Source organism: Leptonychotes weddellii, chromosome 4 (genome assembly GCF_054177405.1).
Source record: "Leptonychotes weddellii isolate Sample4059 chromosome 4, ASM5417740v2, whole genome shotgun sequence".
In the NCBI taxonomy this organism is placed as follows: domain Eukaryota; kingdom Metazoa; phylum Chordata; class Mammalia; order Carnivora; family Phocidae; genus Leptonychotes; species Leptonychotes weddellii.
In genome coordinates, this window is record NC_138372.1 from 97148541 (window position 1) to 97175471 (window position 26931).

Consider the following 26931-nt stretch of genomic DNA (forward strand, 5'->3'; position numbering starts at 1 on the left):
TTGACTGGCCCTTTAAGAGAAGATTTATTGAAGAGTATTTAGTCAGTACTCACCGTGTACAGAAAGCTCTACCTGAGTACCCAGAATGACAAGGAAGCAGTTGACATGTTCTTTGACCTTGAATTGCATCCCTTTGAACAGAAAACTAGACAGGCACAAATATTGGAGCAGTTAATGTTTTAAGTGACTAGATCCTAACTGGCTATAATCTCAGATTTCATAAAAGAAGTTAGTGAGAACAAATGCTTTAAACATCCTGACCTGTCAGAAAGAAAAGTTCTCTTCAGATTGGTAAGATGTTATCTGTGAAAACATACACGTAGGATCAGGAGAGATGTATGCAAAAGAGGAAATGAAAAGATAATTTACTCATTTATTCTATAAGGATTTAGTGCCTCTTTGTGCTATGCCCCTGGCTAATGGCTGTGGCACTGAGCTGTGTACTAGATTTTTGGGATTTATCCTAAACCAGAAAATACTGGGGTATAAAGTCAACTAGATAAAGCCTTAGGTCCTTTTTTTAGGGATTCCGCATCAATCCAAGAGAAAATTAGGGCCTCTGTGAGATCTTGAGAGAAGAAAAGAAGACGTAATAAAAATAAAAATGGAGTTAAGATTATCCTGATGTTGTACCTATAATGGATTTAAGATACAGGGAGAGATTGGGGCAGGGCTACAGATTTGGAAACTTCTGTAGCAATTGAGAGAAGGAGAACAAAGAACCAGTTAGAAACTAATCTTAATTTCTGATACCTGCAGGCAGCTCCACCAGGAGTGTAAAAATAGACCTTTCCCTCCAAGAGCTCATGGACCAGCAGGAGAGCCAGGGGTAACCCAAGCAGACACTGACTGGCAAGTGCCTAATACAGAGAGCTGTGGGCTGATAGCAGCCACCTTTGAGGGGGGTTCGGAGGGCAGGTTAAGATTTAGGAACCCTGAAGAGAACAGGTAAGGCCTGGGGCTAAGGACTAGAATGAGAAAGGGAGGGAAGACTGTCTCCATTATCTCCTTTGGGAGCCAGACTGAAGATAAGGAGAGCACTGCTGTCTGGTCAGCTTTCATGATAGAGTGAGGGGTGGGCACTTTGTGTGTGGGGTGGTGCATTTCAGAGAGTGATCCAATTAATAGTTACTGTTTAAATGTCAACTTTTGTTTTCAAGGTAACAGATTAAGTACTGATAATTTTTATACTAGAAGCCAAGTTTAGTCAATATGCTCAAATACTAACCCCATAGTCAGGATTCAAAAGTCCTTTACAAGCCCCCATGCTAGTCCCCAGCCTGCTGCACTTGTGACCTTTAGTCCCACCACTCAGGCATGTGCCATGCCCTAGACCTAGAACACTTCGCTTTTCTCCTGGGCCTTATTTAAGCCCCACCTTTCCCTCATAGGCCAGTCTTAAGATGCTCCTTCATTAAGACTCCTGGCACCTGTACTCAGCACTTCTTTATCTGTACTCAACACTTCCTTTATCTCCTGCAGCAGTTACTGCTGGGTCACCTCCTCCCCTCTTCCACCTGGGCATCCAATGGTCATAATGCTACTCATTTCAATGCCCATGCCCAGGACTCTTTGGGATTCCTGCTGACCTGTGTCCCACCACAGAGGTATACTTTAATGTAAATAAGAGTGACATCATAGGCATAAGTTTGAATGTGTCCATTTTTTTAGCAATAATGTACAAACATCAAGACTTTTATGAGGAATCTTGGAATGGCTCTCCCAAGCTGTCCTGCACCATGTGCCTGGCTCTGAGTCACACTAAGACATCAGACCTTGTCTTGGTCATTGTCACATTCCTTTGCATGATGTAGACAATCAGTAAAAGTTGACATTGATTAGAATGCCTGGTGGCGGGCGCCTGGGTGGCTCAGTTGGTTAAGCGACTGCCTTCAGCTCAGGTCATGATCCTGGAGTCCTGGGATCGAGTCCCACATCGGGCTCCCTGCTCGGCGGGGAGTCTGCTTCTCCCTCTGGCCCTCCGCCTCTCATGTGCTCTCTCTCTCTCTCAAATAAATAAATAAAATCTTTAAAAAAAAAAAAAAAAAAAGAATGCCTGGCGGCCAGTATTTCAAGCTACTCTGCCCATCGTTAGGCTCTGTGAGGGCAGGTGCTGTTTCTTGTTCACCATTATATTTCCTAGCACATGACATGCTCATAATAAATATTTGTGAAATGGACATTAGTTGTTTGCTTGGGTTTATCTTAGAATTTTCCTCCACAAGATTTGGATGTATATTTTTGTATGTAATTAGTGGTAATTATTGGAGCTCAATTTTAGCAGGAAGAATGGAAACCGTTTGGCCCCAAGACTTGCATCCAGTGCAGGTCTATGAACCTGCTCTCTGTGAACCTCTGGACATAGACCTTTGGTTTCCTTGCAAAGTCTAAGAGGACATGCATGGGGTTGTGCTGTGAAAACACTTTATCAAGGAGGGGGAGAGTGTGAATGTTCATTACTTAATATTTAACAGAAAAAAGTTTTCCATGCATTGCATTTTGATTTTCTTGTCCTTTTTAGCCCTGACAAGAGTCAGTAAAGGAGAAGACTGTTCTCACTCCCATCTTAGAGGTGAGGATGATTGGCCAGGGTCAAGCTCCAGTTTGATTTGACACTAGGGTGTTCAGTCTCCTGTGGAGACCTTTGCCTTCACTCCAGTTGGGTGTGACCCAGAGTTCGGAGAAGTGCAGTAGAAGGGAATCATTAGGAATTACTCAGTGCAAGTTGACTGGGTTGGGTTAGGGTTATTATTGAGGAACCATTTCAGATGCTCCTTTAACAGGAAATATGTGGTGGTGAGAGCTCTCCTTGGGTAAGAAACGTACGTAGTAATTTCCTTCCTTTGATTTTCCCTCTTCAAAAAGGCCACCCTTTTAAAGAGCCACACACTTTCCTTGGGATTTGAGGTCCAGAAACTCTTGTTAATTGCTGTGATTGGAAACCCTCCCTTTCAGGGATGTTCTTAATAATAATTTCATGATTTTGAAAAATAAAATTGTTCCTGGGGTTCACATAAGTTTCTGGAAGGTGAATAAAATGTCAGTGAAAGAGAATGTACTAAATCTTAAAATCAATGATGCTCAAAGAAGCAAAAGGAAGCTCCCACTAAACAAGCATCATGCTATTAATTTAAGCCCTTAATCAGTTTAGAAGTATGTTTTGTGTTTTCCCTATAGATTTTATTGTTTTCTCTCTGCCATTGTTTCTTAACATGAGTATTTTAATTCAAAATGAAATCTTTCTATTGTCCTTTGAAGTGGGATTATTTTTGGTCTCTATTTAAACAATTGTACAGGGAAGCATAAACAACAATAAAACAGTAAATAGAAGTTTAACTAAGCAAATCTTTTCAAGATTGTATCCCCCCCTTCTTCAACCTTTCTTGGTTAATATTGTGTATGTGTTGTTTTTGTGTTCTGATGTATTTCTTTCCTGACATTATAGAGAATTTCTTATATATCTGTGCTGCCCACACCCCGTTATTTTGCTGCTGTGGTGTACTCTAGTTTGAGGGCACCCAAATGGACATTCTGCATAGAGTGGAAAGACTCTTAACTTGAAATCAGGAGACCTGGATTGTACTCCTGGCTGTGCTACCAGTATCAGTAACTCTGGCCCCTGATGCATCTGGAAATGAAATGACTAGACCAAATAACCTTCAGGCCTCTTTAGGTTTAAGGTTATTACTTTCCCTTTCAGGGAGGCTTTTATTTTTAGCTTTGTACACAAAGATACTTTTTCCACTTGAACATCTTTTCCTTAAAGAAAATATTGAACCTCTTGTTTAAACAATCTTCTTACACATAAAATTGCAAAGTTGCCATCTCTTTGGTAGGTATGGAGCAAACATCTTTGGCAGAGCATAATAAACATAGTAAACCTTGTAAGGTCTATAAAGTAAGGATTACAGTCAGCTAGATTGTGACTTTCAACGTAGAGCATTTTGGAAGGTAAAACAAGTTCTACAAAACTTTTCTTTGAAATAGAAACATTTTAGGAAGATGATGTCTATTTTCCTAACTATTGTTTGCTTTAATCACTTTATTTCTGAGTGTCTTTGTTACTGTGAACTGACAGTTATTTTTATTAGATTCTAATCCAAGATTAATAGAAATCATACCTTTTATTTTTATTTAGAGGGAAAGTACTTTTTGGAATCTGAGGTTACAGTCCCAGGTCACACAAATCATGATTAGATTTACAACTCTAGACTTCAACTGTTGAATTGCTTCCTTATATATTTGATTGCTTTGCTGTAATCACATTAATTAATTAATTCTGTTACAAGGAGATCTTTACATGATAAGAAGGAGATGTATAGAAGAAACAAGGTAACCCAAGCCGTATCATGCATCAAAGCTTGGTTTCTTTATTTTTATTATCAGCTAAATAGTCACTAGTATTCAGTGGTTTAATTTAGAAAAATAAAAACAAAAACAGGAAGGAATTCATAAGCCCAGGTCAGAAGAATACAGGACATAATACCAATAAGAAAATTCAAAAGGATACAATTAAACCAAACTGAAATGCGTGAGGTGCAAGAAGGGAGGATGAGCAAACCAAGTGGTAAATATGTGGGCAAACCCAGTACTCCCAAGGAACACTGACTGTATAAAACAATATTTATATTGTACACCTGAAGTTGGGAAAAGTTTGATCAAAGTCTATTTAAATAGTTTTGGTCAAGAATATGATGATGTTGTATACTTCATATTGCATCACCTTAAGAGGTACACAACATCTAATCAGTGATAGCAAGCCTGGGATCAGGGTGAAACAGGCAAATCCCTCTCTCACAAAGTCCTATTTTTCTCACTCTGTGGGGTGAGACCTTGGCAGAAGAAACAAGTACAAAGTCTGTGAGACAGATTTGTGTATGGTGTGTTTGAGAAATAGTAAGGAGAAGGATATCCTATAGTGTAGCCCTTGGCTAAGCTAATATCTGAACAGAATTGTTTGCCTATTGAACAATTCTTTTAAAATGAACATGTTTCAGAATCACTAAATGAATCATTTGTTTAAAGATTAAGAATCATTTAATCAGAATTAATAAATAATCCCTGTGGCAAACAACTATTGACATTGGACCAGATCCCCTTAAAGCCCTTCCATCATTTCTTTTGTACCCATCCCCATCCCCAGCTCCTTTGTACTTTTGCATCTGTGGGCCCACATCTGTCCCTGTCTCCAAAAGACTGCACTCAGCCATAGATACTGTTTTGTCTGCCTGTGAAAACAGCTGGAAGTATCTGAGAATTTGGGTCCCTCTTAGTTTAGGTGGCCCTTAGCCAATGAGTGATTTATGAAAGCCCAACTCCTATTCAAGTTTGGACAAAATCTAATCTATAATTTGTTCTCCAAAGCTCTCTTGTAAAATCCTACTGAGGCTAGAACTTCGCCAGAAAAAAGCAAACAAACTGGATATCAACCCCAAAACACTACCTCTGTGCAAACACAGAAGTATAATCACAGGCCTGTGTAATATTTCATTGTATGTGTATATATAAAGCACATCTTCCTTATCTATTCATCTGTCGATGGACACTTGGGTTGCTTAGATATCTTGGCTATTGTAAATAATGCTGCAGTAAACATAGGGATGCATATATGTTCTTTTAATTACTATTCATGTTTTCTTTAGGTAAATACCCAGTAGTGGAATTACTGGTTCATTTTTAATTTTGTGAGGAATCTCCGTACTGTTCTCCACAGTGGCTACACCAATTTACATTCCCACCAACAGTGCATGAGGGTTCCTTTTTCTCCACATCCTCACCAACACATGTTATTTCTTTTTGATTTTAGCCACGCTGACAGATATAAGCTGTGATATCTCATTGTAGTTTTGATTTGCATTTCCCTGATGATTTATGACGTTGAGCATCTTTTCACATGTCTGTTGGCCATCTGGATGTGTTTTTTTGGAAAAATGCCTATTCAGGTCTTCTGTCCATTTTTTAATTGGACTGTTTGTTTTTTTTGGTATTGCATTGTATAAGTTCTTTATATATTTTGGATATTAGCCCCTTATTGGATATGTCATTTGCACATATCTTCTCCCATTCAGTATGTTGTCTTTTCATTTTGTGGGTAGTTTCCTTCACTGTGCAGATGCTTTCTATTTTGAGGTAGTCCCAGTAGTTTTTTTTGTTTTTGTTTCCCTTGCCTCAGGAGACATATCTAGAAAAATGTTGCTATGGCCATTGTCAAAGAAATTACTGCCTGTTTTTCATGTAGGATTTTTATAGTTTCAGGCCTCACATTTAGGTCTTCACCCATTTTGAGTTTATTTTTGTGTATGGTATAAGAAAGTGGTCCAGTTTCATTCTTTTGCATGTGGCTGTCCAGTTTTCCCAGCACCATTTATCGAAGTGACTATCTTTTCCCCATTGTATATTCTTGCCTCCTTTGTCATAGATTAACTGACCATATAAGCATGGGCTTATTTCTAGGTTCTCTGTTCTATTCCATTAATCCATGTGTTTATTTTTGTGCCAGTACCATACTATTTTGACTACTACAGCTTTGTAATGTATCTTAAAATCTGGGACTGTGATGCCTCCAGCTTTGTTCTTCTTTGTCAAGATTGTTTAAAGGATGGGATCTTTCCATTTGCAACAACATGGATGAACCTATTATGCTAAGTGAAATAAGTCAGAGAAAGACAAATACCATATGATTTCACCATATGTGGAATCTAAAAAACAAAACAAATGAATAAACAAACAGAAAGTAGAATCAGCCCTATAAAATACAAAGAACTGATGGTTTCCAGAGGGAAAGGGGAGGGGGGAGATGGGTCAAATCAGTGAAGGGGAGTGGAGGTACAGGCTTCCAGTTATGGAATGAATATGTCATGGGGATGAAAGGTACAGCATAGGGAATATAGTCAGTGATATTGCAATAGCCTTATTTGGTGACAGATGGTAGCTACGTATGGCTGAGCATAGCCCATGATATATAGAGAAATTGAATCACTGTGTTGTACACCTGAAACTAATGTAACATTTTGTCAACTATACTCAAGAAAAAAAATTTATGAATAATCCCAGCCTGAAAAAGAAAAGAAGTATAATCAGAAGTAAAGGAAGGCATGTATTCCAGAGAATAAATGAAGTGGCAAACAAAAAGAGTTTTTTAGTAAGTCAAAAATAAACTGAGTTGAAAGAATGAAATGCTGACACATGCTACAGTATGAATGAACCTTGAAAACATTATGCTAGGAGAAAGAAGCCAGACACTAAAGGTCACATTATATGTGAGTCCATTTATATGAAATGCCTGGAATAGACATTTCCCTGAAGACAGAAAGCAGACTGGTGGCTGCCAGGGCTTGGGTGTAGGAGAGAATGGGAGCAACTGCTCACGGGTACAGGGTCTGCCTTGGGGGTGATGAAAATGTTTTGGAACTAGATAGAGGTGATTGTTATACCACATTGTCAATGTACTAAATGCCCCCTGAATCATGTACTTGTAAAAGGTTAATTTTATGCTGTATGAATTTTACCTCAATTTTTGAAAAGGACAAAAGAAAAATGAACTGATTGCCTAAAAAGTGCTTACACTGAGTTATGAAAACAGCTACAAATGTTTCCTTAAGTCCAGTTGGAGCAGAATAGTTTCTAAATGGAACCTCTGGGCATAATTTCACATATCTCAAAAAGGGATAACTAGGGAATAGGGGCTCAGAAAGGAAATGCCAGTTATTTAAGCTTAACCATTATTTTGGAGAAATTAAGACAAAGATTTATTAAAATGGGCACCCCTCTAAATCATTCATCACCTTTATCTTTCAATGAAAGATCCTTAAGGTAAGAAAGCTATTTTATATCTCCTCTAATTTGTTTTTATTGTCAGTGATAGTGAAAATCAAGACATTGATTAAAGCATACAAAGAAAAAAACCAACAGATTATAGCAAGGCTTGGCACACCCACCAGGTTGATCACAGGAAGGTTGAATGACAACCACAAACCACCTAAGAGATTCTCTTTGAACTTCACAGGTCAAGCACTAACCATTGTCAAGATTATTGCCCTTAATAGTATTTAGAAAAACTATTCAATAAAAATAAATTTGCATTGTAGTCCATTAGATAAAGAAATTCTGTTTTGACTATAGACTTTCATGTGTCTCTTTTTCTTCCCTTATTCATTCATTACCACATCACCTTACTATGGACACATGGATGATGTCCTAGTTCCAGTTTTCAGAGAGTTTACATTCTAGCAGGGAAGCAGTTTGGAAACAATAACAGTTTCATAAGGTTTTTGCTGGAGTGGGTGTATATCCCCCTCATTTGCTTGAGTCAGTAGGAAGGTTTCAACAAGAAGGCCTTCATGGTGTGACTTATAGGTTCATCAGGCTTCCAGGCAGACACCCATAGGAGAGCATTCTCCCAGCCATAAATTTATTTTCCCATTATCTTGACCAAAAACAGACTACTATTCAGAACCAAGTGTTATTTTTCCGTGTCCTCCGTAGCAGTTAAATAGTTTTCAATGAAAACCTGATGATCAAATGATAAAGTCAGAACCAAAACAGTCACAAACTTTTCTTGGCCATATAAAACAAATTTTTTAGTAGTAATCTCAAAACTGTATTTGATCTTCCTCCCTCACTTCACTACATACTCCCCCATAACCAAGAGACAAAATAGAACCAAGTTAACTTGGAATTATATAACCATATCTGCCAGGCCTATGTAAGGGGACTTGCTGGTTAAAAAACAAAACTCATACTTCCAAGAACTTTGCTGGACACTGATCAGAGGCAATTGGGATTCCGTGTTGTTAAAGGGCACTGGTCTCAGAATCAATATATCTGAGTTATAGATTAGCTCTTATGTCTGCTGGTTGACTGAAACTAATCCCATTCTTAGTTATCAGTCAGAATAAATAGCATTTACTTCCCAAGGCTGTTAGGATAATTTAATGAGATAATAAATAAAAATGTTTTGTACAATCTAAAACACCATATAAACAGTGGTTCTTTCCTTCTTCCTCCTACTTTATTTTTTCTTTTCTGATTAACTGAAAAGTAGAAATCTGGCCTAAATTGATCTGACTTTGTTGTCTTGTTTTTACAAACAAAATGGAAAGAGAAAGACAATAGAGTAATTTAGAAGAATGGTAATTAAAAATTGGAAGTGTTCCACTTTTTTCCAGGAAGGAAAAGAAATCCAGTTGGAAATTGCCAGGCCTTGTCAATTGCCCAGTCATAATGGGAAAGAATGGATAATGAAACCAGTGGAATTAAAAGTACAGAGAGATTTAGTTAAAACAAGGATCAAAGAAACCAGAAGGAAGATCAGCTGATACAAGAACATAAAAACAACTAGTACCTGTCCCTCCAGGTTAGCAGTTTATCTGGTTAATTTGCCTTGCAGCACAGTAACTCTAGAATTCAGTAAACGGGCAGGATTTTTTTTTCTTTTTCATTCATTCCTTCTCTTGGAAATCTCAACAATTCCTCTTTCTTCCCTCTGCTGTCCTTTTCCTCACAAAAGTCATAATTATCTACCAGTAGGCCAGTAGTTTTAAAACTTTTGAACTTTTTTAAAAAATAGAAATCTAAAGTACAATTGAAATGTGACAACAAATCCATGTGGAGCTGTTCTGTTTAAACCTGAGAGGTGGATGGGTAGAGACCCCCACAGCCTCTCTACCTGGCTCCTTAGGGCTCCAGCAGCATAGTTTGAAAGTAATTATTGAGGTAATTGCTCCTATAAACATTTTACATATGAGTATAGTTTTTTCCTCCCTCTCTCAGGTTAGTAGCCTGTGGCAATAGTTATTATCATGAGGGCACAGGTAACAGCATAATTCAGAAGCTGAATGGGAGTGTGTTCTTTTGTTAATCTCAAATATGAAATCAAATACTTAATTTAAATATTCCATCATTAGCTGGCTTTTCAGATTTGGAGAATCTTATACTTTTAATTTTAGATAGAATACTCTTAAATCTTTATGAATTTGCCAATGAAATATCTGTCTGTTAATATGGGGCACAGAAAGAAAAAGTTTCAATGTCAGTAAGGTCCCTCTTTCATTTAACCCTCCAACTAGCTGGCAAATTAGGTGATGTTATTCTATTTTGAATGAAGATCCTGAAGCTCACTGAAATTAAATAATTTGGCTCCAAGTATATGAGCTGGGCCTTAAGCCAGGTCCATCAAATTCCAAAGCCAGCATCTTCGGTATTGCAGCTGACATATAATTACTTCCAGTTTTAGGGGAATTCATTTCTGTAAATTTCCCATTCACTTTATGGTTATAGTCCCTGGCCCTTAAATAAGAAATCTGATTACTTTTTGTCAGTGGTGTTGGTATTAATTTAGATTCTTGGTGTTTTCCATTGTTTTTGTTAAACAACAGCAATAAGCTATCTATACTAGAATTATCTTGAGTAACCAGGAATAGTATCAGATCCATAGTAAATAATTACACCGAATGCTTCAGGTTTAGTTAGAGATTTTCTTTTTCAGTTACTTAGACACTTATTAATGAAAATACAAATTCCAAGAAAGGTAATTTTCATTACCATTTTTTTTTTTAAGATTTTATTTATTTATTCATGAGAAACACAGAGAGAGAGAGAGAGAGGCAGAGGGGGAAGAAGCAGGCTCCCAAGGAGCAGGGAGTCCGATGTGGGACTTGATCCCAGGACTCTGGGATCATGACCTGAGCCAAAGGCAGACGCTTAACCATCTGAGCCACCCAGGTGCCCTTCATTACCATTTAAAAAAAAAAAAAAGACAGTTTGCTTCCTTCCTAGAATAGCCAACAATGGAATGGATTGTCATGAAGGCCATTGAACCTGGACCACACATCTGTAAAAAGCCTCACATTAGGACTTTCTTTTTTTTTTTTTTTTTTAAGATTTCATTTATTTATTTGACAGAGAGAGACACAGCGAGAGAGGGAACACAAGCAGGAGGAGAAGGAGAGGGAGAAGCAGGCCTCCTGCCGAGCAGGGAGCCTGATGTGGGGCTCGATCCCAGGACCCTGAGATCATGACCCGAGCCGAAGGCAGACGCTCAACGACTGAGCCACCCAGGCACCCCTGGACTTTCAATATTATCTGCAAATGAGATAATAATATAGCCACTGTTGGTTATTGCTGTTCAAATAATTAAAATAACGAGTAAAGGAAATGTAATGATCTTTCTTTCCACTTGGTATTCATTCCAGTGAGTGTGATCTTCATACCTCTCTTCATGAATGTTAACACATCTTTAAACAAAGAGATAGGGTTTGCTTTTTTTCATTTAATAATCTCATGAGGATGTCCCTTTCCTGACAGACGTTCAGGTTGTTTCCAGTTTTTGCCGCTTCAAAGCTATGCTGCAACAAATATCCTTGTGTGTGTATATATACATGTTTCCTTTATTTATTGATCTTTTAAATTAACCTATTTTACTGTGAAACGTAGCAAACTATGAACAAATGCATAATTGTAGAGTGTAGAATGATTATAAAGCACACCCATGAAGCCACTACTGAGTTCAAGAAACAAAACATCCGTGTCCAGAAGCCACCCCCAGTGTAAGTGTCCTTCCTGGTGACCTCTCCTGTCCCTCCGCTGAAGATCATCGGAGTCCTCAGATTTCTTCTGTGTTTTTCTTTATAGTTTTAGCATTTTGTGTACATTCTTTTTTTTTTTTTTAAGATTTTATTTATTTATTTGACAGAGAGAGAGAGAAGAGCAGGGGGAGAGGGAGAAACAGGCTCTCCACAGAGCAGGGAGCCCGATGGGGACTCGATCCCAGGACCCTGAGATCATGACCTGAGCGGAAGGCAGACAATTGACTGAGCCACCCAGGGCCCCATTTTGTGTACATTCTTAAAAATATGGTTAGCTTTGCCTATTTTTGACCTTTATAGAGATGGTACCATACGTGTGTATTCCTAAGTTTTGCTTCTTTCACTCACCAAAGAGATACCACAGGCCCTAGCCATACACAGCAGCCGAGAAACTTCAGGGTGGGGGCCCTCCCATCGAGCCCCCGTGTGTTGTTGATACTTTGTTATGCCAATAAACTTCGTAAGATGTATCCATTTGTTGTAGGTGACTCTGGTTTGTTCATTTTCATTCTAGATTTTTTCCAAAGGCAGGAGTTCCAGTCTCCTTGCCTGTTAGCACTGTAAACTGTTCTTGCTGCTCTACTTTCTTTCCATTATTTGGTATCTTTAGATATCTTTTCCTTATTTTTTCCAGACTTTGTTCTTTTTTTTTTCTTTTTGAATTAGTATTTTTCTTTTCTTTTTTTAAAAATTTTTTTTCAGTCTATATTATTATTTATTTTTATCTCAGATAATTTTGTTACGGTGCCACTCACTTGGAGAACAAATAATAGCAAAAATATAAAATAGAAATTGAAAATTAACCACCCCTCGAAAACAATGAATCATGGAACACCACATCAAAAACTAATGATGTGCTGTATGGTGACCAACACAACACAATAAAATAAAGTTAAATTAAAAAAAAAAAAATTAACCACCCCTCCATCCTCAGTGCCAAGGGCATGGCAATACCACAAACATGCATACTTCATGGGATATTATAATTGAAATAATTGAACTTGAGATCCTGGTTCTGAGGTTTCTGCAGCTAAGGTAAAAAAGAGAAACAAAATTATTTACAAGATGTTTATTGTCAAACTATCCCTTTTACTGATCCTGTCTTTATTTTTTTTAATTTAATTTCACTTTACCATGCTATGTTAGTCACCATACAACACATCATCAGTCCCTGATGCAGTGATCCACGATTCACCGTTTTCGTATAACACCCAGTGCTCCCTGCAGTATGTGCCCTCCTTAATACCCACCACCGGGCTAACCCATCCCCCCACCCCCCTCCCCTCTAAAACCCTGTTTGTTTCTCAGAGTCCATACACAGTCTCTTATGGTTCATCTCCGCCTCTGATTTGCACCCCCTTCATGTTCTTTTTCACCTTGATGGATCTATAGTAGAATCTCATTTTGGTTTAAATTGCAGTTCCTTGATTACTTACTGAGGCTGAGAAACTTTTGCTATGTTTATTGGCCATTTGTATTCCCTCTTGGGTCTATTCAAGTCGTTGCTTGTTTTTCTTTTGCAGTACTAAGCTTTATATATTCTGAAAATGAGTTCTTCAGTGGTTCTACATGGTTTATGTGTTATATAGGTGGCATGTCTTTTTGTTCTTTTTTTTATTAGCTGAAATACTTAATTTATCAAAGTTGTCAATCTTTTCCTTTATGGTTAGTGCTTTCATTTCACTTGTTTAAGAAATTTTTTCATACCCTGAGGTCATGAATGGTACTTTGATTTGGGGATAGCATTCCCAAAGTGGAACTGCTTGGGTCAAGAGTATGTAACTAGACTTGTTTTTGTGACCCTACAGGCAGGGCCTCATGAAGTATCATAAGCCTCTTTGAAATGACCCTTAGCTCTCCTGGGACCACACCCAGCACAGTGGGAGGCTGGGTCTCCTTCCCCCAGGTCCAAGAAATCTGCTTACAGGTAATGAGATTAACTGAGGCATCAAGGGAAACAGTAAAATGTAAAAGAAGTCAAAAGGGTGTTTATAATAACAAGGGCTACTATTTATCATATGCCAGATACCATGCTGGGTGTGCATTCGTGTATATAATCCTCAAAATAACCCCTTAAAGCAAGTATTATTTTATCCATTTCATAGATGAGGGACTTAAAGCTCATCAAGAGTAAATATTTTACCTTAAACACACTTTTAAATGGCTCCAAAGCAAATTCTGCTTTTTTTTTTTTTTAAAGATTTTATTTATTTTTTTGACAGAGAGAGACATAGCGAGAGCAGGAACACAAGCAGGGCGAGTGGGAGAGGGAGAAGCAGGCTTCCCGCAGAGCAGGGAGCCCGATGTGGGACTTGATCCCAGGACCCTGGGATCATGACCTGAGCCGAAGGCAGACGCTTAATGACTGAGCCACCCAGGCGCCCCAAATTCTGCTTTTGTTATGGTATCCTGAAGCATAGTCTAGTTTGATTGTACTTGGGTTGGGCTTAGGGGTACAGGGTGCGGTGGCCCATGCCAAATGCTTGATTACAAAATAAACCACCATCCCTTCCCTTAGTTACTGTCTGTGATTGGGTAGGGTGGGGGTGGAGGTAAGGCATGAGAGCCTTCCCACTGCAGGCTGCCTGCCTCTCCTATGACATATGCTTAGAAATGCCAGGTTCAGAACGCGCAGGATGGGGGTGGGGAGGGTGGCAGCTAACATTGCTTCCTGCCCCAGTAGTTGGGGGGAAAGGTCCTGTACCTCTGTGTTTCCAGCACCATAGTTTTTTCCCTGAAGCTGTCCATGCAATAGTACAGATTGATTTATTAATTACGTTGGAGCCCACTCACTTGGTAAAGAGTATTTTATTGTTTTCTTCTTCATTATTTGACACCCCATTGTAAATTATTTCAGTCTTAGGAGTATAAGAAGGGAGGCTGCTTGATATGTGAAGTCATGATAGTAGATTGTAAGGAGGCAGGTTTCTTTTTTTTTTTTCCCAAGTATCAGCATACTTGTAATAATGTTTGGTAAAAAACATGTATCAAAAAATATGGGCTGACAGATTTTCTGTGGAAATGTGGGTGTTCCTGCCTCCACACTGGTGAGTGAATAGAACATGTGAAATAATAAATACCACCTGGGACATGGGAAAGACCTAGAACTTTGCAGACTTCCAGATAGCAACATGTTGCAAGAATTCCTTATTTACTAAGTAGTGGAGTGTGTGTGTGTGTGTGTGAGAGAGAGAGAGAGAGAGAGAGAGGGAGAGAGAGAGATTTCGGGCTAAGGTAGAACAGAAACCTGCAAAGAACGTTTTCGTGTGTGTGTGTGTGAGAGAGAGATTTCCTGCTAAGGTAGAACAGAAACTCGCAAAGAACGTGTTCTATACAAAATTGTGCTAGTTAATATTTTTATATCTCAAATCTTGAAGAAAGAGTTGAGATCAAGAACACTTTTAAATATAAGTAGTAGTGGGCGCCTGGGTGGCTCAGTTGGTTAAGCGACACACTTTTAAATGGCTCCAAAGCAAAGGTCATGATTCTGGAGTCCCTGGATCGAGTCCCGCGTCAGGCTCCCGGCTCGGGAGGGAGTCTGCTTCTCCCTCTGACCCTCCCCCCTCTCATGTGCTCTCTCTCATTCTCTCTCTCTCAAATAAATAAATAAAATCTTTAAAAAAAATAAAAATAAAAATAAATAAATAAATATAAGTAGTAGATATCTTGTTAAATGTGAAGCATTCCAGAGTTACAAATTTATCTTACGTAATTATAGCAGTTTAATCAGTGATTAAAAGGAACAGTGCAAAAGGCTTAATTTCAGGTGTATATTTAATTTACTTTTTTCAGTTTCTCCAGCTATCTACAGTTTGAAAAGTACCTTCCTGAAATTCTGTGGACTAGCCTTGGAAAATGTTATTCCCTGTATCTATAAAGTATTTGTGGGATATTCTTCGTAGAGAAACGTCTCTGTGGTCAAAATGCCTGATTTGATGCCCTTGCTAGCTACTCAACCTTGGGGATGGTACGTCCCTGCAGGGGAATGGCTAGAGGGCTGTGTGAGTACGTGCATACAGGTGCTGAGGTCGGGCCCAGCCAGCGGTGCATTCGCAGTGAATACAACCATCCCAGCAGTATTACTGAAAAGCTGTTTTACAGTATGCATTCTATTGTTTTCAGTATCTTTCTCGTCACCAAAAAAGGTTTAAATCTGAAGTCATTCCTTGAAATTCAGCCATCAGTCAGAACAGCCTATTTCAAAAGCTGTCCATGTCTTTGTATAGATGTTTAGGTAAACTCAGGTGAAAATGATGTATTTTTCTTAGTATTCATGTTCTCCTTAGCTTCCATAAGCACTGGGCATCAGCACACATACAGCCTCTATCTCAGAGTTCATGGCAGGCCTGTGCAGGGTCATGGACTCACTCCCATGGGTCAGCAGCATGCCTGGCTCACCTGGGGTGTGGGGGCGCCAACAAGGGGAACACAGAGCTAGTGCCGCACATCCTGCCTGTCTTGACTTAGGAAAGGGACGAGCAGGCATTGTAAAAGAAGGGTGTTAAGGATTGTCTAGCTTTGCTCAGCCTCTCTCTCCTCTTTTCCCCCAGCCCTCGTTCTGCTTATTGGGTCCTGTGTAAGCTTTCTAGTAAAGATGACAGCATCACTGTTTGATTCCAGAAGTCCCCAACCTTTGGTTTTCTGGAAGCTTTGATAGTCGTTTGGGTGAGAGCTTCTAGGAAAGGGAAGAAAGATGATGTTTGTAGCAAAATCATTAAGCAGAACTGAAGAGGGTGTAACACTGGACTTATTTCAGGTCGGGGTTGGAGTTCTCCTTGCTGGAGATCCTTGTCTTTAGTTAGTTATACTTTTCAGATATCAGCTTTATTGAGATTCTGTTTTCACACCATAAAACTTACCCTTCTAAAAGTATACAATTTAGTAGTTTTTATATTCACAAAGTGTGTGACCATCATTACTGTCTCCTTTCAGAACATTTTTATCACCCCAAAAAGAAACCCCATACCCATTAGCAGTTGCTTCCTATTCTTTCCAGCCCCAGACAAACACTAATCTGCTTTCTGTCTCTGGATTTGCATATAGTGAACACCTCATATAAATGGAACCATATATTCTGTGGTCTTTTATGCCTGGTTTTTTGCACTTAGCATAATGTTTTCGTGGTTCATCCATGTTGTGTCATGTAGCAGTACTTCATTCCTTTTTATGGCTGCCTGATACTCCATTATATGGATATACCAGATTTATTTATGTATTCATCAGTTGATGGACATTTGGGTGTTGCCACTTGCTGACTATCATGAGTAATAATAACTGCTGTGAACACTCATATACAATTTTTGCTTGGACATAAGTGCTCAGTTCTCTAGGGTAGATTCCCAAGATCAGGATTGCTGGGTCACTGCCAAACTATTTTCCAAAGTGACTGCCCCAGGTTACCATCTCACCAGCATAATGATACATTTTAAATCACTGGTTATCTAATCTTATTAGGATCTCAAGGTTTCCATGGCTCCTATCAATTTGTTAAGGATCTCCTGGGCCATCTAGTAATGTCTTCTCTAGTAGACCAAACCCTTTTTGAAGGAAATACATTTCAGTATCATGACAAAACCTTATTTAATTCAAAGTTCTCTTTTGAGTGTAATGAAGATGACATAAAAGGATATAAAGGGATATAAGCTACCTTCTGGAAGACAGTCTTTTTTCTTCTTAAATTATGTTAAAACTGTATTTATGACTAGCAGAGTCTGATACTAGATTAATTAAACAAATGTGATTAGACAAAAGAAATTTAGAAACCATAGGTTTCTTAAAAGTCAAGTCAAGGCTTATGAAAAATTCTCAAATGGAAGAGAGAGGGAGAGAGCACCAGCAGGAGGAGTGGGAGAGGGAGAAGCTGGGAGGCTCAGCAGGCTCAGCAGGGAGCCTGATGTAGGGCTCCATCCTAGGACCCTGGGATCATGACCTGAGCCGAAGGTAGACGCTTAACTGACTGAGCTGCCCAGGTGCCCCTCATTTAGCTACTTTGAAAAATTTCTTTCTGTGACTTCATTGATTCTTTAGTTTCACTTTTTTTCTCTCCAGACCCCCATTCAAGTGTAACCTCCCCTTGCCTGGTCGAGAAATGCCTTGGGGATGAGACCAGTGTCCCCAAGTGTGTGTGCACATATCCCTTCTCCCAGCCTCTCCAGCACACCTTCCCAGGCAGGACAGACCAAGGGGCTCTGCCTATGAGGGAATGCCAGCTTCTCTCCAGCACAGCTCTCCTAGGGCTCTCCCATTACCATTCTGACTGCCAGGATCTTCTTGGGTGCTGTGATGCCTGTGCTGTAGCGAATAAGAGATAACTTTGACCCAGATGATACCCAGTCATGAGAAAGTTTTAAAATGTCACCAGATCCTGATGGGGCGGTTTGATATGGAGTTGGCTTCAGCCTCTTGCTGCTTACTGGTGGTGGCTCCGGAAACCTCTGTGCTCTCCCATGGTGTGGTGTGGGGGTGGCATGGACCCTCTAGGAGGTAGCAACACTGCAAGAAAGGGAGCCAGCCCTGCAAGACCACAGGCACCTGGCCGTGGGCAGTGGAGGGCACATGTTGGCTGTAAGGCCTCTGAAGAAATACTTTCTTTTTACCTAAGTCTAAACTACCATGTGTTACTAGAAAGGGTAACCTTAAGCAAGTCAATTAATTTGCTGTGATTTTTATCTGTACAAACAGGGTTGTGATGAAACTTAATATATGTAAAATGCTAAAAGCAGTCCTTGGCCCAGGATAAAATTACCAAGTAATTATTAGTAGCTGTTATTATGCTTATATCTGGGTTTTCAAGAGGGAATACCTTACTAGAAAAGAGGATTTGTTGCCTTCTAGGATTCCTAGAGTGGTTTTGATCATCTACAAGTGAGACTCCTCTGCTTATTCTCATACCTGTATTCTTGCACAAATGTTAACAATGGGGCACCTGGGTGGCTCAGTCATTAAGCATCTGCCTTTGGCTCAGGTCATGATCCCAGGGTCCTGGGTTGGAGCCCTGCATCAGGCTCCCTGCTCAGCAGGGAGCCTGCACCCCCTGCTTGTGTTCCTGCTCTCCCTAGCTTGCTCTCTCTGTCAAATAAATAAATAAATATTTTTTTTAAAATGTTAACAATGGTTCTTGCAGGAATAGTCTCCTTAAGACTGCTTCACCTTTGCTGTTCTCTTTGGTACTGACAGGGCATTCACAGTGGGAGTGCAGGCAATTCCCAGAAGTGGGCCTCCTCTCCTGGAGCAAGTGTGCACCCCCCAACTGCTCCCGTCCTCAGGAAGACATCTTCCTCAGAATCCCCATAGGTCTTTCTCAACACTGCCAATTGGCCTGCTTCTAGAACTACTATATTCTTGTTGAGTGTTGGGCCACAAGAAAGTATAAAGTGATGAGAATTATTATATTATTTATAAGTAACCAGATGCATTGACCTAATTTTACAAAGAGTAGAAAGTTGTCTTTACAACTAAAAATAATATTCCTGTCTAAGTTGAACACTATTAGTGATGATTCAGGAATAAGGAAGATATTATTTCTTAGACTGCACTGTGATTATATCTAAACATTACAACTTAAGAGAAATGCCTGAAGCCTGTTACCTTCTTTTTCTTTCTCCTTTAGCTTGTTGTCTTCTGATGGGTAGGAGTTCAGGCACGTAGAGCCAGTGCTGTGTGGAGGAAGATGTGCAGCCTATGTCTTCTAATGGCAGGTGGCCATCATCTAGTGCATAGAGGGAGACAGACAGACGTGAAGGGAAAATGGTGGAGTCAGTCTTAAGCAACATTAAGGCTTAAAGAACAGTTCCAACTTCTTGGTCGCAGAAGCCCTTTATACTCTTCAAAATTAATGAGAGCCCAAGGAGATTTTTTTAGATGTGGCTTATATTAATTAATACTTACCATATTGAAGGGCGCCTGGGTGGCTCAGTCAGTTAAGCATCTGCCTTTGGCTCAGATCATAATCTCAGGGTCTTGGGATAGAGCACCATGTGGGGCTCCCTGCTCAGTGGGGAGTCTGCTTCTACCTCTGCCTCTCCCTCTCCTTGTGCTCCTGCTCTCTCTCAAATAAATAAATAAAATCTTTAAAAAAAAAAGAGCCTATAGGGGCGCCTGGGTGGCTCAGTCAGTTAAGCATCTGCCTTCGGCTCAGGTCATAATCCCAGGGTCCTGGGATCAAGCCCTACATCGGGCTCCCTGCTCCACGGGGAGCCTACTTGTCCTTCTGCCTGCCGCTCCCCCTGCTTGTGCTCTCTCTCTCTTTCTCAAATAAATAAATAAATAATCTTTAAAAAAATTTTAAAAGAGTCTATAAAAATACTTAGCGTATTTGAAATTAAAACTGAAAAAAAATATTTATTAGTTCACCTAAAAATCCAAATAATAAACCCATTAAATAATAACATAAATAGCATTTTTATGAAAAATATTTTCTAAAACAAAACCACTTTAGTGAGAAGAGTAGTATTGTTTTATGTTTGCTGATCTCTTTAATGTCTGGCTGATTAGAATACAAGAGAGTATCATTTTTGCCTTGCGTTCAAACTGTTGTAGTATTATGCATCCTGTGGCCTCTGGAAATCTCCACTGTGCACTCATTAGAAAGGAAAATAAGGTCTTAGAAAATAGTTCTGGCCTTGTGGGCCACCTAAAAAGGTGTCAGAGACCTCCAAGGGTAGCCCCACTTTGAGAAACATAGGTCTGAAGTATTCCATTTTTCAGATAATCTGTGTTGCAGAGTTCTGAGTACTACTATCATAGTAGGTATGGAGAAATTACCAACTACATGGCAAATTTTAGGAACATTTTATACCGAAAATATATGCTTGATTAAAAAAAAAAAAAAGATCTCTCTCAGTATGAACTAACTCAGTGGACCAGGTTGCTTCTTTACATGTTGCCTTTCTATTATAGTTGACAGCACCATTGTGGTTTAAATCTCCTGGAGCAAATTCCACTCTATCCACACCCAAAAGAAAGTGGTTCAGGCAGTGTTAGATTACCCAGTGAAGACTTGGGAGTAGTAGTTAGATAATACAGTATCAGATGAGGAAAATAGCCACTAAAATAACTCAGAAAACAGGCCAAGCAAGCAGGTAGTATCAGTTAATCTAGTATGCAGAGGGAAAAACTTGCCACCTTTACCTTCTTCCAGTGTGCTGGGGGCCAGGAACATCTTAGTTTCCCTTACTTGAGTAGTTGGTTTTCCAAATGGCATTAATTATCTACCAGTCAAGATAAATAAGACTGGATATAATAAGACCAGAGGAAGTCAATCATTCATTGCACCAAAGAATTTATAAAATTCGTGTAAAAATATATAAACTTAGCATTGTTTCACATGGCAGCGAGCCTGGAACCGCATTTCCTTCCTCATCTATTTGTATATATTTCTGAAAGTCCTCTTTAATATTGTCCTCAGTCACACTCCTTACTCTCACAGCCTCCTTTCCAGTGCCAACCAGAGGGCCTGCTGTTGCTGCCCCAGGACTGACCCCAGTCCTCTTTAACTCGTCATATGACTGAGAGCATTGTGAGTCAGGGGCCAGAGAGCTGCCATTCTCAGCCAAAAGTTCTCTAAGTAGATATACCCATTTGGTGTTTTCTGAGCATGCATAGCTTATTCAGTTCCATGCACCATTCTTGTCCTAGGTTGGGGCACCTTCACTCTTATTAACCCCAAGAGAGGCATCTGAGTGTTGACACCATTTCAGATTCTTATGCCAAATTTATGAGACTTTTTCTGGAGATGACCTCAAGTTGGTCCCCTCCCCCTGTAACTCTTGTTAGAAAGAGCGGAAGAGTTGAAAACCATTTTTTTTTTTTAAGATTTTATTTATTTGAGAGAGAGAGCAAGAGAGAGAACATGAGCAGGGGCAGAGGGAGAGGGAGAAGCAGACTCCCTTGCTGAACAGGCAGCCCGACGTGGGGCTCCATCCCAGGACCCTGGGATCATGACCTGAGCTGAATGCAGACACTTAACTGACTGAGCCACCCAGGTGCCCCGAGTTGAAAACCATTTTAAAGGAAATCTCTGATCCCACATCCTGCTTATGCTATTGGTCACAGGAGTAAGTGTCTTTGAAAAGAGTATACTTTGCATTTATGAGTACTTGTATCACTAGCTTATTATATGCTAGTACTTTACACACCTAGACTATTTATAAGAAAGTGACGGCTACACAGGATCTCTCTACTATCTTTACAACTTTCTGTGAATCTATAGTTAGTTCAAACTAAGTTTTTTTTTTAATCAAATGAATTACTGATTAAATAGTTTAAAATAGCAGTAATAGTTAAATAACTGTGAATTAAATGATATTACTTTTTTGGGAGTTTATTTGAAAGTACCTAAAAATACCAATAATAGCAATAGCAGTTGCCATTTATGCCACACTCAGGCACAAAAGATACATTCTCTCTAGACCCCACAACCACCCTGGAAACATGTCCACAGCCCCATGACTGGTGGGGGGTCACAACTAGACTTAGACCAGAACTGTGTGTGACTAAAGAGGATCCTCTTTTCACTCTAAGACACTTCTCTCCAGTGATTACCAGTGTTTTAACAGAGCCCTAACTTTTTGGTTTTCAAGATGGATAATAAAAGTAATATATGTTCTTGGGGCACCTGGGTGGCTCAGCCATTAAGTGTCTGCCTTCGGCTCAGGTCATGATCCCAGGGTCCTGGGATCGAGCCCCACATTGGGCTCCCTGCTCGGCGGGAAGCCTGCTTTTCCCTCTCCCACTACCCTTGCTTGTGTTCCCTCTCTCGCTGTGTCTCCCTCTGTCAAATAAATAAATAAAATCTTTAAAAAAAGAAATAATACATGTTCTTGTTAAAATTTCAGAGTCCAAAAGGCATAAAAGTGAATGTAGGAAAAAAATACTAAGAATTATTTTTTTTTTTTTAAGATTTTTTTTTTTTTTTAAATTCATTCGAGACACAGAGATAGAGAGCACAAGCAGGGGGAGAAGCAGAGGGAGGGGGAGAAGCAGGCCCCCCGCAGAGCAGAGAGCCTGATGCAGGGCTCGATCCCAGGACGCTGGGATCACGACCCCAGCCGGAGGCAGACACTTAACCATCTGAGCCACCCAGGCACCCCACTAAGAATTCTTTTATAAATCCTTCCAGATACAAAGTTTCATGTTTCCAAATTTTAGAAAATATATGTATTTAACTTGAAAGCAGAATTGGATTTATAACCCCCCACATTGTTGGGAATGTAAAATGGTACAGCACTGTGTACAGCAGTTTGGCAGTTCCTCAAAAAGTTAAGCACAGAATTACCATATGACCCAGCAAATCACTCCTAGGTTATCTACCCAAGAGAACTGAAAATGTATGTCCACACAGAAACTTGTACATGGTTGTTCATAGAGGCAGTTTTCATAACAGCTGAGAAATAGAAACAACCCAAATGTCCACAAACAGATGAATGGATAATATCCATACCATGGAATATTATTCAGCCAAAAAAGGAGTGGGCAGTACTGACACATGCCATAACATGGATGAACCTTAAAAAAATTATGCTAAGTGAAAGAGACCAGACACAAAAGGCCACATATTATATTATTCCATTTATTTACAATGTCCATAAAAACAGCAAGTAGATCAGTAGCAAGAGTGACTGCTAATGGGCACAGCAGGGAGTGTATCTGGGATAGTATTGGCATGATAAAACATTCTGAAAGTAGTGGTGAAAGTTGTACAACTCTATGAATACACTAAAAATCAGTGCAATGTACACTTGAAAAGTATGAATTTTTTCATTTGTGACATATCTCTTTTAAAAATGGGGTTTATACCACCTTCTATGTTCCTATGGTACAGTAAAGAATTTGGGGTGTTCATATTGCATCACATCTCACACAGAAAGGATACCCTTTTTATGAACTATCAACAGTCCCCAGAGACCCCAATCAAAATACTACTTATTTTTTGTGGTAAATATAATTTTTTACTGTGGTAAAAAATATATACATAACGATATGTACATATGTACATAACGAAATGTACAAAATGTATTTTAAGTGTGCAATTTGGTAAATATGATTTTAATATGTGCATGTATCTTGATATCTTCCCATTTAAAAAGCACATCTGTTACTATAAATAAAAATGTAGCTATAGAAGCTGCCTAATTTTCTGAGATGTGACCCAAATTTTTCTGCAGATTCACTTTATGCAATCTATAAATTAAGATATATCCTAAGAAATTTATTCTGGCAAAATGACATTTTCAGATTTTTTAATCATATTTATAAACATAATGACTTTATATGTCCTTTTTCTCTATTTTAATTAAATATTTATTTTGTAAAGTTTTTTAAAAATTAAAATATAAACTTTTGGTAGCCTCTACCCTGTCAGGCAGCTTGTTTGTTGTTTGAAACATATTTTAAAGGGATGGCTTTTAAGAATGATTTTCCTGTGCAACAAAGTGAAACCTTTTGCAAAAATGAATGATAGGGAATGAACTGAAGTGGGAAGAACAATACACTCTAACTGTGCCAAAAGTTAGCTTCAGCACAAAATCTGTCCCACTCAGAGGCTGGAGTCATTTCGAGGAACGTGTGTCTTGCCCAAGACGAAGGTTCTAGTTCACACAACAACAACAGCCATCTGAATCATATCTATTTTCCACGACAGGAGAGAAGCTGATTTTTTATAAGACTAAGTTTTTATTTAATGCATAGGGATCCTGTACATAAGAGTCTACATTGAAATATAAATTTGTAACCAGTACAAACTTTTAAAATTAGCCATTAGCAGCATCCTCTAAATTAGCATCATTAAATTCAAATAGAACTTTTCTAAGACTATGTTCGTAGTACAGCACTTCTCAAAGATAATTCCAAGGGAACACTGATTTCTTGGGATATTAATAGTAACTACACCAAAAAGGATTTCATGGTTATAAATTGAAGAAACTTCCATTTGTCCAGATTTTACATGTGTCTTTTACACAAGGTTTTCCAGAGTCTACCACTCCAGGGTGTCCTGCTAAGCCACAGATATGCTGCACACCGCAACCCTAACTGACCACAGAAACCCTGTCGCCATGGTGTTTATGGGACTCCACACAACAGAAACATGTATTCTGAGCATAGAAACCCTCATAGATGCTGTACATGCATTATTTATTTCACTCCTAGCAGTAACAGCAGTTACATGCTGGTCTCTCCCAGTTTTAGAGAAGAGGAGACGGAAGGGCCAGGAATTCAGCAACTTTAAGGTGTATAGTACATAACAGGCAGAGCTAGAGTGAGACACAGGTCTGACTCCAAGGCCCATGCTGCACCCACTCCCTCTTAAACAAGGGGCTTGAGTAACATCTTAGTTTTGTCTTAGAAATTTATTGGTGTAGAAAATAGCTGTTTGTGCTTGAACATTGCATTTCTCAGACTGACAAATAGGAAATGAGCATATTAAAGGTGCTAGGTCTGGGGCGCCTGGGTGGCTCGTTAAGCGTCTGCCTTCGGCTCAGGTCATGATCCCAGGGTCCTGGGATCGAGTCCCACATCCGGGCTCCCTGCTCAGCGGGAAGCCTGCTTCTCCCTCTCCCACTCCCCCTGCTTGTGTTCCCTCTCTTGCTGTGTCTCTCTGTCAGATAAATAAATAAAATCTTTAAAAAAAAAAAGGTGCTAGGTCTGATTTCTGCAATGAAGTATGTAGGCACTTGTGATAGTGGGTGTCAGTTATTCATTCACCAAACCAAGTCTTTTTGATCACTTTGTATGAACTGGGCACTACTCTGCAGCAGTGGAAATGTAACTGGGACAAATCCATGCCCATCCCCTGGGGAGCTCACATCAAACATGGGAGGATGGCGGAGGAACATGAGTCAGGAGGCATGCTCAGTGAAAATAAAGGAGCCAAGCCGGGAACAGGAAGTCCTGGGCCCATGGCAGACAGGGAGAAAGCGGACAGTCCGTGTCCTGTTCTCCCTCTCCCTTCCCCTCACCCAGAGGCACAGTGGGCCCACCCAGTTCCTTAGTCTTGGTGAAGGGCAGTGAGAAGTCAAATGAGCTCACCTCCGAACCTTCCCTGACAGCCTTTCCTGACCTTAGTTGGCCCTGGGTCACCTAACCCTGTCCTCACTCACACAAATAGCTGCAGCAGTGTACTTCTCAGAAATAATCGAGAGGGGGACGCCTGGGTGGCTCAGTCGGTTAAGCGTCTGCCTTCAGCTCAGGTCATGATCCCAAGGTCCTGGGATAAGTCCCACATCACGCTCCCTGCTCAGCGGGAGTCTGCTTCTCCCTCTGCCTGCCACTCCCCCTGCTTGTGCTCCCTCTGTGTGTCTCTCTCTGTCAAATAAATAAATAAAAGATTTTAAACAAAAAATAAAAAAAAACGAGGGGCGCCTGGGTGGCTCAGTTGGTTAAGCGACTGCCTTCGGCTCAGGTCATGATCCTGGAGTCCCGGGATCGAGTCCCACATCGGGCTCCCTGCTCGGCAGGGAGTCTGCTTCTCCCTCTGACCCTCCTCCCTCTCATGCTCTCTGTCTCTCATTCTCTCTCTCGCAAATAAATAAAAAAAAAAAATTTAAAAAAAAAATAAAAAAATAAAAAAAATGAGAGAAAGAGAGTGAATTTTCACCAGGCAGTCCTTTTTTAGCATGTGATTCCCTGCCTTTGCTTATTTTTTGTGCTTGATTTTGACCCAGAACCTGAAAATCCACAGGAATGATACTGAGCTGGGTATTTGTCACGGACCACACTCTTCCGTGGGCTTTTTCCATTGTAATTGGTGTAAGAAACCAAAAGGAGGTGGGGAAGTGCTTGAGTCTTGTTCTAGTACATGATTTTCAGGTTCTGAGTTGTTCAGGTTTGTTAACTGCTAGATCCTAAGCACCTAAAACAGTACTTGCTATTAAACACTGAAAGAAATAATATGTCACATTAATTATTAAGGACACAAGCTTTTTAAAAAGTAAACAACATATTATATATTAATATTGTTGAAACTTAGAGCAAAATCTAAGAAGCCTTTGTGAGATATGCATGTATGTGTGCGTGTATGCACACACACTCATACCTATAGCAACTAAAACAGGATTTTCTCATTGTGGTAAAATGTACATAACACAAAATTTTCCACCTTAACCATTTTTAGTGGCATTGAGTGCATTCACACTATTGTACATCCATCACTCTCATCCATCTCTAGAATGTTTCCATCTTCCCAAACTAAAACTCCAAACCATTAAACATTAACTGCCCATTTCCCATTCCCTCAGCCCCTAGCAACCACCATTCTACTTTCTGTCCCTGTGAATTTGACTGCCCTAGGAACTTCATGAGTGGAATCAAAATATTTGTCCTTTTGTGTCTGGCTATATTCTTTATTTTA

The 26931-nt window shown here is 39.6% G+C and overlaps 1 protein-coding gene across 1 annotated transcript in view; it reads left to right on the forward strand.

Annotated features, from left to right (window-relative positions):
* SPIDR (scaffold protein involved in DNA repair) overlaps positions 1–26931 on the forward strand; it is a 408727-nt gene that overhangs the window by 364509 nt on the left and 17287 nt on the right. The window contains exon 8 of the mRNA XM_081817117.1: positions 760–948. Within this exon, the coding sequence (XP_081673243.1) occupies positions 760–948 (189 nt within the window). The remainder of the gene's footprint in view (positions 1–759; positions 949–26931) is intronic.